This window comes from Alexandromys fortis, unplaced genomic scaffold (assembly GCF_014885135.2).
Source record: "Alexandromys fortis isolate MF-2015 unplaced genomic scaffold, M_Fortis_MF-2015_v1.1 scaffold_80, whole genome shotgun sequence".
Lineage (NCBI taxonomy): Eukaryota > Metazoa > Chordata > Mammalia > Rodentia > Cricetidae > Alexandromys > Alexandromys fortis.
The window spans coordinates 5027080-5042263 of record NW_026068174.1 but is presented as its reverse complement, the minus strand read 5'-3'; the positions used below and the strand labels follow the sequence as shown (position 1 = coordinate 5042263).

The 15184-nt window shown below is 49.6% G+C and overlaps 2 protein-coding genes across 3 annotated transcripts in view; both read left to right on the top strand.

Annotated features, from left to right (window-relative positions):
- Phf12 (PHD finger protein 12) overlaps positions 1-7433 on the top strand; it is a 44418-nt gene extending 36985 nt beyond the window's left edge. The window contains exons 9-15 of one of the 2 annotated variants that reach the window (XM_050128670.1): positions 252-1047; positions 2150-2275; positions 2843-2986; positions 4295-4393; positions 5181-5263; positions 5742-5880; positions 6221-7433. In XM_050128670.1, the coding sequence (XP_049984627.1) occupies positions 252-1047; positions 2150-2275; positions 2843-2986; positions 4295-4393; positions 5181-5263; positions 5742-5880; positions 6221-6555 (1722 nt within the window). In that variant the 3' untranslated portion in view covers positions 6556-7433. Of the gene's footprint in view, positions 1-251; positions 1048-2001; positions 2276-2842; positions 2987-4294; positions 4394-5180; positions 5264-5741; positions 5881-6220 lie in introns of those variants that run through there. The other variant, XM_050128671.1, reaches the window with a different exon arrangement.
- Positions 7434-9257: 1824 nt separating this feature from the next.
- Dhrs13 (dehydrogenase/reductase 13) lies at positions 9258-15124 on the top strand. Its single transcript, XM_050128683.1, has 5 exons — positions 9258-9504; positions 9591-9709; positions 11094-11217; positions 11379-11690; positions 14138-15124. Exons 1-5 carry the CDS (start codon positions 9378-9380, stop codon positions 14584-14586), a joined length of 1131 nt encoding a protein of 376 aa, XP_049984640.1. The 5' UTR covers positions 9258-9377; the 3' UTR covers positions 14587-15124.
- The last annotated feature ends 60 nt before the right edge of the window (positions 15125-15184 follow it).

Below are 15184 nucleotides of genomic sequence, written 5' to 3'. Positions count from 1 at the left end.
CTTGCTGAATGTTGATCACAAGTGAGCCTACAGGGCAGAGCCAGAACAGGAATCTCAGGTTCCACCCACTGAGGTAGTACTGCCAAGTGCATAAATAAGTCTTTCTTGGGAATGAAAGTGGGATCCCTTTCTGGTCATTCTTGTTGGAACCTTGGTAACAGTGCTTGTCAACTCTGCTGTAGCCCTGGACACTGGCAGGATAGACCAACACCTCCCAGGCCTCTCACTCCTCTCCTCTCCTTCCATTGCAGTGGCTCTGTAGTGTTGTTGCGCTCCAGTGCAGCATATTGAAACATTTATCTGCTAAGCAGATGCCTTCGCATTGGGACTCTGAACAGACAGAGAAGGCTGATATTAAGCCTGTTATTGTGACTGACAGCTCAATCACCACCTCCCTGCAAACCGCTGACAAGGCACCTCTACCTTCCCACTACCCTTTGTCCTGCCCCTCAGCAGTTAGCACCCAGAATTCCCTGGGCTGCTCTCCACCCCACCAAGCCCCAGCCCTAGAGGACATCAGCTGCAGTTCTTGTGTGGAAAAGTCCAAGAAAACCCCTTGTGGGACTACCAATGGGCCAGTGAACACAGAGGTAAAAGCCAATGGCCCACACCTCTACAGCAGCCCCACTGATTCCACGGATCCCCGGCGACTTCCTGGCGCCAACACCCCCTTACCAAGCCTCACACACCGGCAAGGCTGGCCCCGGCCCCTCACACCACCATCGGCTGGGGGGCTTCAGAACCACACCGTCGGCATCATTGTGAAGACAGAAAATGCCACTGGCCCCAGCTCTTGTCCCCAGAGGAGTTTGGTACCTGTCCCAAGCCTGCCCCCTTCCATCCCCAGCTCTTGTGCCAGCATCGAGAACACCAGCACTTTGCATAGAAAGACTGTCCAATCACAGATAGGACCTTCGTTGACAGATTCGAGGTCTCTGGGCTCACCCCCAAATGCCACCCGGGTGCTCACTCCCCCACAAGCTGCAGGAGACAGTATCTTGGCCACAGGGGCCAACCAACGATTCTGCTCACCAGCGCCATCATCAGGTGAGTATTTCTCAGCCCCAGATGATCAGGAACAATCTGTGTTCTTACTAGCACATAGACTTAAGAGTCCAAAACATAGCATCCCTTTGAATACTTGAGGACTTCAATCTCTGTATCAGTGATCATTCTTCCCTTTGTTTCTATGGCAGGAAAAAGGCTGTGTTGGCTTGTCCCAAGTATAAAATGGGTCTATACTCAATAATTTAAGTCACTTCCTTGGGGTGGCCTGCCAGATTAATGGCAATACTGGAACTACAGCTTGGGTCACCTGCCCCTTCACCTCTGGACAGACTTCTGCCTGTCTGGTCCATCACTTCAGAAGGCACATGCTATCGGAACTACTTAGGTCAGTCTGAGGTTCAGGGTATGCAAGATTAAATCCATACCTGATGCAAATTTTGAGCCAACTCATTTGAGAAATATTTATGTTCAAGAAGCAGGGACAGAAAGCAGCCCAGCTTCAGGTCTGGCCCAGAAGCTTGCCCTCAACTATATGCCTAAAGAAAATCCCTTAGGTCTGTACTTAGTCCAGCACAGACTTGTTCTCTCAGCTGTTCCTGCCAGTTTCTGGGCCTCAAGGTTGCTGATCCCAGCATTTGAACCAGGTTTCACATGCTATTGTCACCTGTGTGGTCCCCCCACATGATCTGAAGTCATCCTCATAGTCAGGAGATTTCTTCACGTGTGAGCCCCTGGCCCTATCTCCAACTCTGTAATGCCAGTGTGAGTAAATTTTGCAAACTCTCAGTTGTAGTTAAGCAGACAGGAATTGCAGGGACAGGTGCCATGTTAAGAGTAGAGGTAGCAAGGTTGGGTGGTCGTGACCCAGAGAATAAAGCAAGCTCACTGCTTGCCCCAGAATAGTAACCCTGCAGCAGTTGTCAGTGCTCTGGAAACTCCTGCGGCCCGGGTATGTTACTGTTCCATCTACCCTTCCTCACCACACGTTTTTAGCTCTAGGAGTTCCAGAGCCTATGGGTTGAGAATCAAGAAGGGAACATCACCTTGGGTCCGAAATCCAGAACTGTCTCAGCAATGGGGGATTGGACCGGTGGGTTTCCCTCAGGCGACGTAAGTAACAGTCTTCCTGCTCCGTCCCCAGATGGCAAGGTCAGCCCCGGCACGTTATCCATAGGAAGCGCTTTAACCGTACCCTCTTTCCCAGCCAACTCTACTGCCATGGTGGACCTCACCAACTCACTTCGAGCATTTATGGATGTCAATGGAGGTGAGTGAAACCCAGCTCCTTTTGAAGAGGGATAAGGAGATGGGGATGCACGGTATCCATTTGGGTAGAAGAGTGGGAAAGAAGGTTCCATCTCTTGTCTGCCTTCTGGATTTATGCAAAATATAATCAAAGATGAAAGGAAAACAAGCCAAGCTGAACCAGTGGGAAAGAACAGAATCACATTAGGCAGGTCGCTCGGTGTTAGCAGAGCAGAACCCGGAGCTTGCTTTCATCTGTGGAAAACCCCAAAGTCAGAGAAAAAGAGATGAATTTCTCTGCACAGAGAGTGGGTAGACCTTGCCTCACAGACAACTGGGAGTTTTTGGTTCTTCCCTTTATTTACTTAAAATTAGCCTTACCTTTCTACAAGAAACTACCGCACTACCCCACCCGCCCACCCTCCCCACACACACACTGTAAATAGCATGCAAGATACCCACTTTCAGATCTTTGTTCCACTTTGGGCTTTATATTGTTTGAACAAAAGTTTGCTGGTTTGCCCTATAACCTTTATCTACTTCCATATTCCATTTCTCAGCTTTTTTGATCTTTCTCTTTGGTTGATAGAAATCGAGATAAATATGTTGGATGAGAAGCTGATCAAGTTTCTGGCCTTGCAGAGAATACATCAGCTTTTCCCCTCCCGGGTCCAAGCTTCACCGGGCAGTGTTGGGACACATCCGCTGACTTCCGGAGGGCACCACACAGAAGGTGCGCGTGCACATACCTGCCACCACACCATCAGATCTCCTGTCTGATGTGTGTGTATGACCACCTTGCTCCATGGAGAATCTCCGCTTTCAGTAGCTCAAACTCTTTGTACCTACGATGGGTTTAATAAAGTACCGTGACTTTTTTTTCTCAGCATGAACAAGATGATTAACAACTTTCTGATCAGACTTGGGGAGTTTGCCATAACCTTCTTTCACACGGGTCCACTTTGATTCACAGCAAAGCAGCTACCAGTACTTTGGGGCATATGTTGTATGCTTTCTGTTCAATTACTTTTTATACTGTAATTAGAAGAAGGGTTTCCCAAGGATCAGGGTGAGAAATAGAAAAATAGTAGGTGAGCTTCCTGGAAATTCATCTCAAATGTTCATTCTGCTTTGAGCTACTTTAATTCTATCTCAGCTCTTAGCCCTTAAGAGATAGCCTTGATGCTTCAGGAACTTAAAGTACCATGCCAGTACTATCAGAATCCCAAGAGCTTATTACAAATACATATTCTAGAGACAGCGGGATAATTCAGTTGGCAGAGAGACCTGAATTCGCTCCCTAGAACCAACATAGAAAAAGCCAGGTATGGAGGTGCATGCTTATTATCTCAGAGCTGAGCAAGTGCAGACGGACGATCCCTGGGACTCACTAGCTGTCCACTCTAGTCTGCTTCTCAAATTCTAGGCCAGTGAGGGATCGTGCCGCCTAAAGGAAAAGGGAAGGAGTATGAGCGGCAGCACCAGAGGTTGTTTATTCGTGTGTGTGATCACGTGTGTGTGCATAGACATGCACAAAGTGCACATTTGCAAGTTCTAGATCCTCCTACTCCAACTAAATCCAAAATCGGTTTTGTGGGTGGGTGGATTGATGGTGATTGTGGTTCTAGCGATCAGATCCATTGACTTTTACTGAACAAGTACTGTACAACTAAATTATATCTTTCAACAGAATTCATGGGCAGTTGATGTGCTCATTAAAGCTTGAGAAACACTGGCCTATGCCTTATGTTTTTCCATGTTCTCTTTGTCATCGGTTGGAATGTCCCTGTTAGTTCCTTATCGGGAGCCCAGGAACTTAAAGTCCTGACCGTCTCAAAGAAGATCCTTCCTAACCTGTGTTAGAGATGTGGGTGAGGCGAGCCCTCCCCTGAAGCAGCTCTAGGTCAGGTGTGAGTTTGCGCACGAGTTACACAGTAGATTTTTTCCAGGCCATCAGCAAAAGATCCAGATTTTGTTGGTTTATGTTTGGGTCACAGGTTCTGGGTTTCTGAATGATCCTATCCCTATGTTTGTCTTGTAGTGCAAAGAAAGGAGGTACAGGCCCGAGCTGTGTTCTACCCCCTCTTAGGGTTGGGAGGAGCTGTGAACATGTGCTATCGAACCCTCTACATCGGGACAGGTGAGCCAGCCAGGAAACTGGGAGGGGCACTGGATCTTCAGCCTGATGGACACTTACAGAAGCCCTTTCAGGAGTTAATGGGTCTCAGCAGTGATTGTCCAGACAAGAGAGGCTAGGAACCTAGACAGTCTAGTGGGGTACTTCCTTGGCTCAGGCCTTTTGCTTTAACTGCTGCTCAGTAGCATCTGAAACACTGTAGGGAAAGACTTCAAAAAGAGGACACTTTCTATCCCTGGGTGTGACAGGCTCACCCATAACCCTGTTGCTGATTTAAGATAGGGTCTCCTGTGGTCCATGCTGGCCTTGAAGTCGGGTCTGCCCTCTTGCCTCAGCCTCTCAAGTTCTAAAACTACAGGAGTAGCCCACCACACCCCAGATCACTCCTTACCCTGGAAACTGCCCTTCGAAGTAGTATGGCTTAAAGGCTCTGTTGTGTCCACTTAGATGCCCCATCATCCTTAGTAACTCACTGCTCCTTTTGGGTAACAGCCACACATCCTACAGCAGATTAGCTTTAGAACAACAGGGAAGTGCTGGGCATGTGACACACATCTGTAACCCCAGGACTTGGGAAACAGGCAAAGAGGTCATGAGTTCTAAGCTAACCTATCATTAAGAGGAAAAGAATAGAAAAGGAAAAAAAAATGAAAGAAAAGAGGGCTTTTAAGCTACCTTGAGGTTTCTACTAGCGGCCACCCAGAAGCTAACTCCCTTCTCTTTCACTTCCCCCACACATACACCTTACAGTCTATTCTCTGCCTTTTCCTTGACTCCTGCCACCTTGCAGGAGCTGACATGGATGTGTGCCTTACAAACTATGGTCACTGTAACTACGTGTCCGGAAAACATGCCTGCATATTCTACGATGAGGTGAGGGGCAAAGATGGGTGGGAGGGAGCTTTCCCAACTTGAGATCTTTCCCTAGCATTGGGCTCTGGGTAAGGGGCAAGAGTGAGCAACCTCTCCTCTCCTCCTGTCTGTCTTGGAGGAAAGACAAGGGCATGGCAACCTGTTCACAGGAACAAGCTATCATTGCAACTAACGTTGCTCACAGGAACAGCTGAGGGAGGCCACCTCAAAGCAGGGAAAGGAACCAAAATAGGATGTTCCCCTGAATTTCATCATAACTATGTGCCAGTGGATAGCAAGTCAACAGGGAGGGTAGTGCTTCAGAGCAGAGAGAGTGGGGACATGGAGTGAGTAGGTGAGTCTTGAATTCTACAACCAGGCTGTTAACTGAGGAAGAGTATAAGAGCTTGCCAGGTAGAGAGCAGCAAGCTCTATGTCCTCTCTCCTTCGCCCAAGGCTTCACACAGCAACCACACATCGTGTCTTCCCCCTCCTCCAGAATACCAAACATTATGAGCTGTTAAACTACAGTGAGCACGGGACAACGGTGGACAATGTGCTGTATTCATGTGACTTCTCTGAGAAGACCCCGCCAACCCCCCCAAGCAGTATTGTTGCCAAAGTGCAGAGTGTCATCAGTAAGTTGGAGCAGAGGCCTGTGACCACACAGCTAAGGCCCCGGTCACCTTGGCTCTGCCATGCTGTCAATGACCTACAGTTCTTTGCCTTCCCAGTCCCATTGGCCAAGCTCATTGTTGGTGGGCCTGAGAACGGTCACCAAGAATCAAGTGCTGAACACCCACATATGTGTCAGACCTTCCTGGGGACTCGAGACTCCACTAACCCCGTCTGAGCATTCCTCAGCCCTGATCGTGTAGCATATAGAATGGGGAGATGCAGGGGCCCAGTCCTGCCAATCAGCCCAGATAGGTCAGCTGTTCACTGTTCCCCTCCTATGATCATCCCCCTTTTTCCCAGGGCGCCGCCGAAACCAGAAACAGGATGAAGAGCCAAGTGAGGAGGCAGCCATGATGAGTTCCCAGGCCCAGGGGCCACAGCGCAGACCCTGCAGTTGCAAAGCCAGCAGCTCAAGCTTGATCGGGGGCAGTGGGGCCGGCTGGGAGGGCACAGCCTTACTGCACCATGGCAGCTACATCAAGCTGGGCTGCCTACAGTTCGTCTTCAGCATCACTGAGTTTGCGACCAAACAGCCCAAAGGCGATGCCAGCCTGCTGCAGGATGGGGCTTTGGCCGAGAAGCTGTCTCTCAAGCCCCATCAGGGCCCTGTGCTGCGCTCCAACTCCGTTCCCTAGGCCATTGGCCTGGACACCCAAGACTCCTGCAATGCAAAAATGTACACGAACCAAGTCCGGGTGTTTTCTATACCAGAAACCCTTCAACTACAATCTTTGCATGAAATGAAGAAAACCTTTTGACTGTTTTTTAAGACTTTTTTCTTTTCTCAAGTTCTAGGGGGCATTTGCACATATATTTGTACTCAACATTTCATGGGAAAGCGGCAGACCCGAGCTGAGGAACAGTGGGGGCAGGGAGGGGAAGACCCTGGTCTGGAGACTTCCAGCACACCCCTCCCCCGCCTTCTGCTCCCTCCCCCCGACACCTGCCCGCTGTTGTAAAATAATCAGAAACTTGTTCTATTTTGTGGCAGTGACAATAGTTTTATATTAAAAGAAAAAATACAGTTTTCATACAGCAAAATCTATACAATATCATTGTTTTATTTAATATAAAGATCGCTACCCACCCCCTTCCATGGTTCCCACCCTACAAGTTACTCTCCCTTTCTGCAGCGGTTGCACTACAGGTAGCTACTGTGTATATGGACAAATGAGGAATGAATTCTTTTTCTGGCTGTCCATCTATTTTATTTCAAATAAGGAAAAGTGTATTTGGATTTTGTGTAAATACATCTAGTGATGACATTTTTTCAGTGTTTTTAAGAACTGTACAGTACATGTGGTAGTGTTTTTCTCCGATGTCTATTGTAGCAAAGGCGTTTTTGTCGTAAACCTGTTCTGTGTCCTTTTTTTGTTCTCTTGCCACTCTCTTCCTCCTCACCCCAGCTCCTTCTTCTCCACGACTAGTACCAATGTACATAGTAATTGTAATGTTTTAGACTTTACAGAAACTTTCCTGTATTCTGTATATAAAAAACCAAAAATACTTCAAATTATGTTTTCTGCCTGTCTGTCCTGCCTGTCATCACCCCTAGAGGGGACCTTCCCTGGGATCTCCTTTTTTGTACCCTTTGAACAATTATCACTCTCAAGTAGCCTCCAAGGGAAGCTTGTTAGAGAGGGAAAATGTTAGAAGAGTGAGCCTCAGCTGGATGAGGGAAACGGAAAGGTGGGCACTTGGCTTTTAGGGGTGCTGTTTCTCTGGAGAAGTGTTAATACGGTAAAATCCATTCTCTAGAGCAGTGGTTCTCAGCCTTCCTAATGCTGTGACCCTTTAACATAATTCCTTATATTGTGGTAACACTCCATGAAATTATTTCATTGCTAGCTAATTTTGCTATTGTTATGAATTGTAATGTAAATATCTGATATGCCCAGTCCTCCACACACACTACAGGGATCTTGACCCACAGGTTGAGAACTGCTTGCTTCTCTACTGAGACTCTTTAGTTCTCATCAGAAAATACTCTGCATCATCCAAGATGGAAGTTCCTCCTGAGCACAGTCTCCTAGAAGACTTCTGGCGATATTCTAAGTGGTACCTGTTCATGTATTAGTCTACTGGTGGGGTTCAAGGAGTTTTCCATCCACAGCATCTACAAATGTGCTCCAAGTACACTGCGCAGTTAAATAGGGAGTTTCATCTGGTCTCAGAAATCTGACCATGCTCCAAAATACAAGTATAGTTTTGACTGGGCCATTCTACTTCCCCTGCAGGAAGGACTTCAACCCCTAAAGGCAGAAGCTTTGTATTTTGCTCAGTGTCAATAGTATCCACAGTGCTAGGCATGTCATGATTGTCAAGTCACTGTCCCAGGCAAGGTCCTGCCACGAGTGCCTAAAGCCACATCTCCCTAGCTGTCCGGCCCATCTTACCCTCAGTCACTCCTTCACCTGAGTAATCGAGTGTTTCTGCCACCTGTGAAAATTGTTCCAGACACAAATTACCCCCTAATTTTTCACTGCTTCTTCCTTTCGGAAGGCAGGGGTAGAGATGGAGGAGCATCCCTGTAATCCCCACCATTTTGGAGGTTGAGGCAGGAGGATCTCGAGTTTAAGACCAGCCTGGGCTACCTAGTGAAACCACTTCAAAAACCGAGAAAGGGGTGGAGTCATAGTCAAGAAGTTACATAGTTGAATCCCGACAACCCTGTCAGTGCCTTGCAGAAAAGCCTCAATGGCCTGTACCTAGCTGCTGAAAGCTAGATGATAAAAGAATGAGAAATTAAAGAACTCCGGGCAGTCGTGGTGTACACTTTTAATCCCAGCACTTCCAGAGGCAGAGGCAGGCAGATCTCTGAGTTCAAGGCCAGCCTGGTCTATGGCCAGGATAGCCAATAGCCAAGGGTGCGCAGAGAAACCCTGTCTCAAAAAAAAAAAAAGAATTGATTCATTGAGATGAAAGCATCGAGGACCTGACTCCAAACGCACAGGCCCATTCATGTACACAGGACTCCAGACTGAGACACAGAGCTACATACTCACACCTAGAGTAAACAGAGATGTTCATTCAGTCACACGCGTTGGAGGAGACTACAGATGCATGCACAGCCTGGAGGGACTCCCGCCTTGGGCAGACACCTACGCAGTGATCTCACACCGGCGCGCGCCCAGAATCTAGAAGCACGCCCAAACCGTGAGCAGTGATCTTAAATTAAGGTCATGGGTATGCACACTCCCACCAGGCCCTCACACAGATGTTTCCTGTACATACCTGGCACGCGCTCCCGGGAGTTCACGAGCCTAGGGGGCGCTCCCAGGGCCCCAAGATGCTCGCCCAGGCACGCCGCCAGGGCACGCAGGCGCACGCCTAGGGGGCGCCCGCACGGCCCACGCGCGCGCGCACACCCCTGCCCAGCAGCGTCCCGCCTGTCGCCGCCCTCGCGAGGCCGAGGCGGGAGTGACGAGGCCCGGGCGGGAGCCGGAGCACAGCCGGCATGGAGACGCTGCTCCTGGGCGCCGGGCTGCTGCTGGGCGCCTACGTACTTGTCTACTACAACCTGGTGAAGGCCCCACCGTGCGGCGGCATCGGCAGCCTGCGGGGCCGCACGGCCGTGGTCACGGGTGAGTTCGCGCGGGCGGGCGGCGGGGAGGCCGGGCGGGTGGCCGCGGCCCGACTGGCTCAGCTGGCTCCCGCCCGCCGCCCGCAGGCGCCAACAGCGGCATCGGGAAGATGACAGCGCTGGAGCTGGCGCGCCGGGGAGCGCGCGTGGTGCTGGCCTGCCGCAGCCGGGAGCGCGGGGAAGCGGCTGTCTTCGACCTCCGCCAGGTGAGGCCACAGGGGGACACGGTGGGCGGAGCAGAGCGACGCGAGGAATCAAGATCTGAGAGGAGAGAGCCGCACCGTCCCTTAAACACTGAAGAGGATGCAGGCACTATAGTGGACACACAGGGGAGGAACATCAGAACCAAATACCCCCCCCCCCCAGGAGGCTTACTCAAGAAAGGAGTCGCTAGTCTTGAGACGTTTAAGGATCAGAAAGAGTTAAATGACCACGACCACGCGTGGGCACAGGGCCAGGAGCTCAAGGCCATCCTGGACAGAGGAAAGATAAGGAAGGAAGGAAGGAAGGAAGGAAGGAAGGAAGGAAGGAAGGAAGGAAGGAAGGAAGGAAGGAAGGTAGGTAGGTAGGTTTAGGCCTCAGAAAGAACAGCAAGTGCAAATGCCTGAGACAAGGGAGTCTCATTGAAGACTGGAGGGGGGCGGGGGACGGGCGGGAATAAAAAGAGGAATGTCCTAAAGGGGCTCTGAGCTACAGCCAGCTTCTGGACACTGAGGAGTTTAAGGCAGTTGTGCTCCAGGAGGACTCCTCGGTAGGCTCTGGACCATCCCGATGGCTTTTTGGAATGAATTACTTACAGTTGTGGTACCTAGACCGCAGAGGACAAGACTAAGAGGGTCAGTCTCAGTAGCACACACTTGAGAGGCAGATACAGGTGAATTTCTGTGAGTTCAAGACCAGCCAGGACCACATCGTAAGCCCCTATCTCAAAAAAAAAAAAAAAAATGCTTAAGAGAAGACCAAAGTCTGTTTAGAAGACAGTTGTGGCTGTCTGTACAGTTCATGGCACACATGGAACACACCTGTAATCCCAGCAGAAGAGGCTGAGGAAGGAAGCGCATGAGTTCCAAGGCAGCCTGGGCTACAGAGCAGAAGCTGTCTTCAACAGGCACAAGGCTGCATGTAGTAGATTTTAAGATAAAAAATAACGGAGAGGGGGGATGATAATAGCAATATCTGCACAGGGCTGGCTGAATATTTTACATATATTAACTCTGTAGCTCAGGCAGGTCTTGAACTCATGATCCTTTTGCCTGAAACTCCTGAGTAACTAGGATAACCAATGTATACCACTACACCAGATATAACATGGATCTTATCTGATTTGATCTGCACAACTCTTTTTCTTTTTCAGTAGAAAGTATTATTATTATTATCCCATTTTACAGTGAGAGAACAGAGGCCCAAAGGATTAAGTATGTTGTTGAAGTCACACTCTAGTGAAAGGCAAAGTGGAGATCTGAATCCACACACCCATTACACGCTGATGCACTGGGGCAGGTTTTAGTCCTAGTGGGTAGGCTCTCAGGTGCCTGGGAAGAGGGGGAAGGGAGGTATCTGGTAACAATCCTAGCCCTTGCTGCTCCACAGGAGAGTGGAAACAATGAGGTTATCTTCATGGCCTTGGACTTAGCCAGTCTGGCCTCAGTACAGGCCTTTGCCACTGCTTTCCTGAGCTCTGAACCAAGGCTGGACATCCTTATCCACAATGCAGGTGAGAAGCTATAGGCCCTGCAGGGGGGTGGCTGGTGGCATGGAGAGCTAGTCCCTCCAGCTTGGCCCTACCAGGGGCCAGCAGACACATCTCACAGCTGGGGATTCCGTGAGCCCCATGGGGCACCCGAAACAGCAATTCATGCCTAGCTTCTGCCCTAGGGATCAGTTCCTGTGGCCGGATTCGGGAGGCCTTTAACCTGCTTCTGCGAGTGAACCATGTTGGCCCTTTTCTGCTGACACACCTGTTGCTACCCCGCCTGAAGTCATGTGCCCCCAGCCGTGTGGTGGTAGTGTCCTCAGCTGCCCACCGGCGTGGTCGTCTCGACTTTACACATCTAGATTGCCCAGTGGTGGGCTGGCAACAGGAGCTGCGGGCATATGCTGACAGCAAACTAGCCAATGTACTGTTTGCCCGGGAGCTTGCCACCCAGCTCGAGGGCACTGGTGTCACCTGCTATGCAGCTCACCCAGGTGAGGCCTGATTGCTCCTAATTGCTTCTTTGTCACCTTTGTACTGCACTGGGCTTCCCTCCAGTCTCCTGATGAGTCACAGGACGCAAACATGGTAAAGGAGAAAGCCTGTTTCTCACTGATCCTGGAGCCAGGCTCTCTCCTCACCTGTTTACCTCCTTTCTACCTATAAGGTTGGGTGCTGATCACTTGCTAGGGGATAAGAACAGGGCTGTAATTCAGTGTTAAAAAACTTGCCTTAGTATAGGCCAGACCCTGAGTTTGTTTACTTACATACTTAAGCTTGGGGTGTTTGGTTGGTTGGTTGGTTGGTTGGTTTGGTTTTGAGACAGCCTTTCACTATGTAGCCTTGGCTGGCCTCAAACACTCAGAGATCCACCTGCTTCTGCCTCTAGAGTACTGGGGATCAAAGGTGTGGGTCACCATGCCTGGCTTTAAGTTTGTTTTGTTTTGTTTTTTTAATGAGTGTGTATTAGTGTTTTGCCTGCATGTATATATACCGTGTGTGTGTGTGTGTGTGTGTGTGTTTGTGTGTGTGTGTGTGTGTGTATCTGTGTATCTGTCTGTGTGTCTTTGTGTGTGGTGTCCCCATAGGCTAGATCGCCTAGAACTGAAGTTAGGGATGGCTGTGATCATCTGTGTAGGTACTGGGAACCAACCTGGGTGCTCTACAAGGAAGCAAGTGCTCTTAACCACTGAGCCATCTCTTTAGCCCCTGGTTCATTGGTTTTTGGTTTGTTTGGTTGGTTGGTTGGTTTTTGGTTTTTCAAAACAGGGTTTCTCTGTGTAACAGCCCTGGCTATCCTAGAACTCATTCTGTAGACCAGGTTGGCCTCAAACTCACAGAGACCCACACATCTCTGCCTCCCAAGTCCTGGGATTAAAGGCGTGCGCCACCACCACCCAGCGGTTTTTGCTTTTGTTGTTTTGAGACACCGTTTTTTACTCTGGAGCCCAGGTTGGCCTGGAATTCTACGTAACTCAGTCAAGCCTCAAATTCATCCCAGTTGTCTTGCCTCATGCTTAGATTTCAAGTGTAAGCCACCATGTCAAGCTGAGACCCTAGGTTTGATCACCAGCACCATCCAAAAAAAAAAAATTATGATGGTGATAATGATAAATTACCACTCAGTCAAGGAGCCCTCTCTTTGTGGGTATCCACTATACAATAGGCATTATGGTGCTGGGGCAAAAGCAGTGAGCCAACCTTGGTCTGGAGCTGTTGGGTTCAATCCCCAGGACCTAAAAATTATGCAAAGGAAAACAAAGATCTGCCAGGTGTGGTGGCTCACATGTTTAATCCCAGCACTCGGAATATATAATGAGAACCCTGACTCTCTGAAAAAACCAACACAAAAAACCACAGACCTTACCCTCCTGTCCAATGACGGGTGATAACAGACCGAAGAGGAAAGATAAACAGGAAGAGAGAGCGTTCTCAGATAGAATGTTGTGTTTTGTCAGTGACAGTCAAGGAAGACTTTTATAAAGGAAAGAACTGAGCACAGATCTGAAAGAGACAGAGAACGTGCAAAGGCAGGAATTGCTGCTGTGCTGTAGTATGGCTATGAGAACAGAGTGGGGTGATGGCAGAAGATGAGGTCCTCAAGACGGGCTGGAGCTGGAAGGGTCTGAAGGTTTACTGAAACTTTTACTCTGAGCAAAATAATAGATTAAAAGGAAAAAAGATAGGGCTGGAAAGACGGCTGAGAGCTTAAGAGCACTGGCTGCTCTTCCAGAGGTCCTGAGTTCAATTCCCAGCAACCACGTGGTGACTCACAACTATTTGTAATGATACCTGGTGCCCTCTTCTGGCCTTCAGGCATACATGTAGACAGAACACTGTATACATAATAAATAAATCTTTAAACAATAGTGACTCCTCCTCATCTTTAGACAATAAGTTACAGCAGGCGACCATCTGCCCTGCCTAGCTCTCCAGACTGCATTTTAGAAAACCATTGCCCAAGGCTTCATTGTAATTACAGTGACAATAATACTAACCTTTATTAAGCTTTTATTACAGTTACAGATCCCTAGTGTTCAAAACAGTGGCTGCTATACGCTAGGTGCTTAAGAAGAGATGGCTAAAGCCAGGCAGTGGTGGTGGCGCTTGCCTTTAATCCCAGTACTCAGGAGTCAGAGGCAGGTGGATCTCTGTGAGTTTGAGGACAGCCAGGGATACACAGAGAAACCCTGTCTCGAAAAAACAAAATAACAAAAAGAGATAAATGAATGATGGACATTGGGTGGCCGAGGACACAGAATGACCACAACCTGGGGGACGGGAATGTATGGGTCATTAGGATGGTAGACTTCCGGTAGGAATCTGCTTCCCCTGGATCCAGATTTTGCCATCTGCTCCTAGATGTTTTCCCTCTGCCTGGGCCCTGGGCCCTGGGCCCTCACTGCCTGCCTCCACAGCTCTTCTTTCTTCCTGCCCACAGGACCTGTGAACTCGGAGCTCTTCCTGCGTCACCTTCCTGGATGGCTGAGTCCTATTTTGCGTCCACTGGCTTGGCTGGTACTCAGGGCACCTCAAGGGGGTGCCCAGACACCCCTGTACTGTGCTCTGCAGGAGGGCATTGAGCCCCTCAGTGGGAGATATTTTGCCAACTGCCATGTGGAGGAGGTCTCCCCAGCTGCTAGAGATGACCAGGCTGCCCACAGGCTATGGAAAGCTACCAAGAAGCTGGCAGGGCTTGAGCCTGGAGAGGATGATGATGACTCTGATGAAGAGCCCCAACCTCAGGATTCAGGGGTCCCATCATCCCTGAATGTCCCCAGCCCTGAGAAAACCACAATTTCTGGACCCTCTCATAGCTTTCAGGGCTCATCAGACTTGCCTAAATTGACACAGGGAAGAACTCAGGTGAAGGCTGAGCCCACACACTAACTTTCCTGACCCCCAGGCTAGAATACTTCTGTAGTGCGTGGGACCCCTCTTAAAATTTCAGCTGGGTGCCTGGGCACTGAGGGGTTACCACATTTACCTCATTAGTTACGTTTGGGGACCTCTTATGTCGTAAACGGCCCGTTTCCTAATGAAAGGAAATAACTGCTGTTTCCTAAAACGGACAGTAACCCCAGATCCGGGGATGATATGTTAGACACTGTGTTGCTCTGGAAATTTTTTTTTTTTTTTCAGGTTTCTGGGCCCTTCCCTGAATAGTGATTCGCGGGGAAAGCCAGGGACTTTGCTGTCGATGCACTGCTGATGTTGAACATCACTGAACCTTTGCAACTTTCGAGCTAGGTTAATTTACCCCCATCTTACCGAGGCGGGACTAGAAAGGACTCAGGGCACAGACTGGGATTTGAGCTCGGGGGTAGGGCGAACGCCCGAGGTGACGCTGCGCGAGGTGTTACTACTGATGGGCCCCAAAGGTGCTATGGGGACCAAGCCCTCTGGAATAAAGCGAGAGTTGACTACACACGCGCTGGCTCCCGCCCCTCTCAATTTGCCGGCCCCGCCCTCCGCCGCCACACTTCCG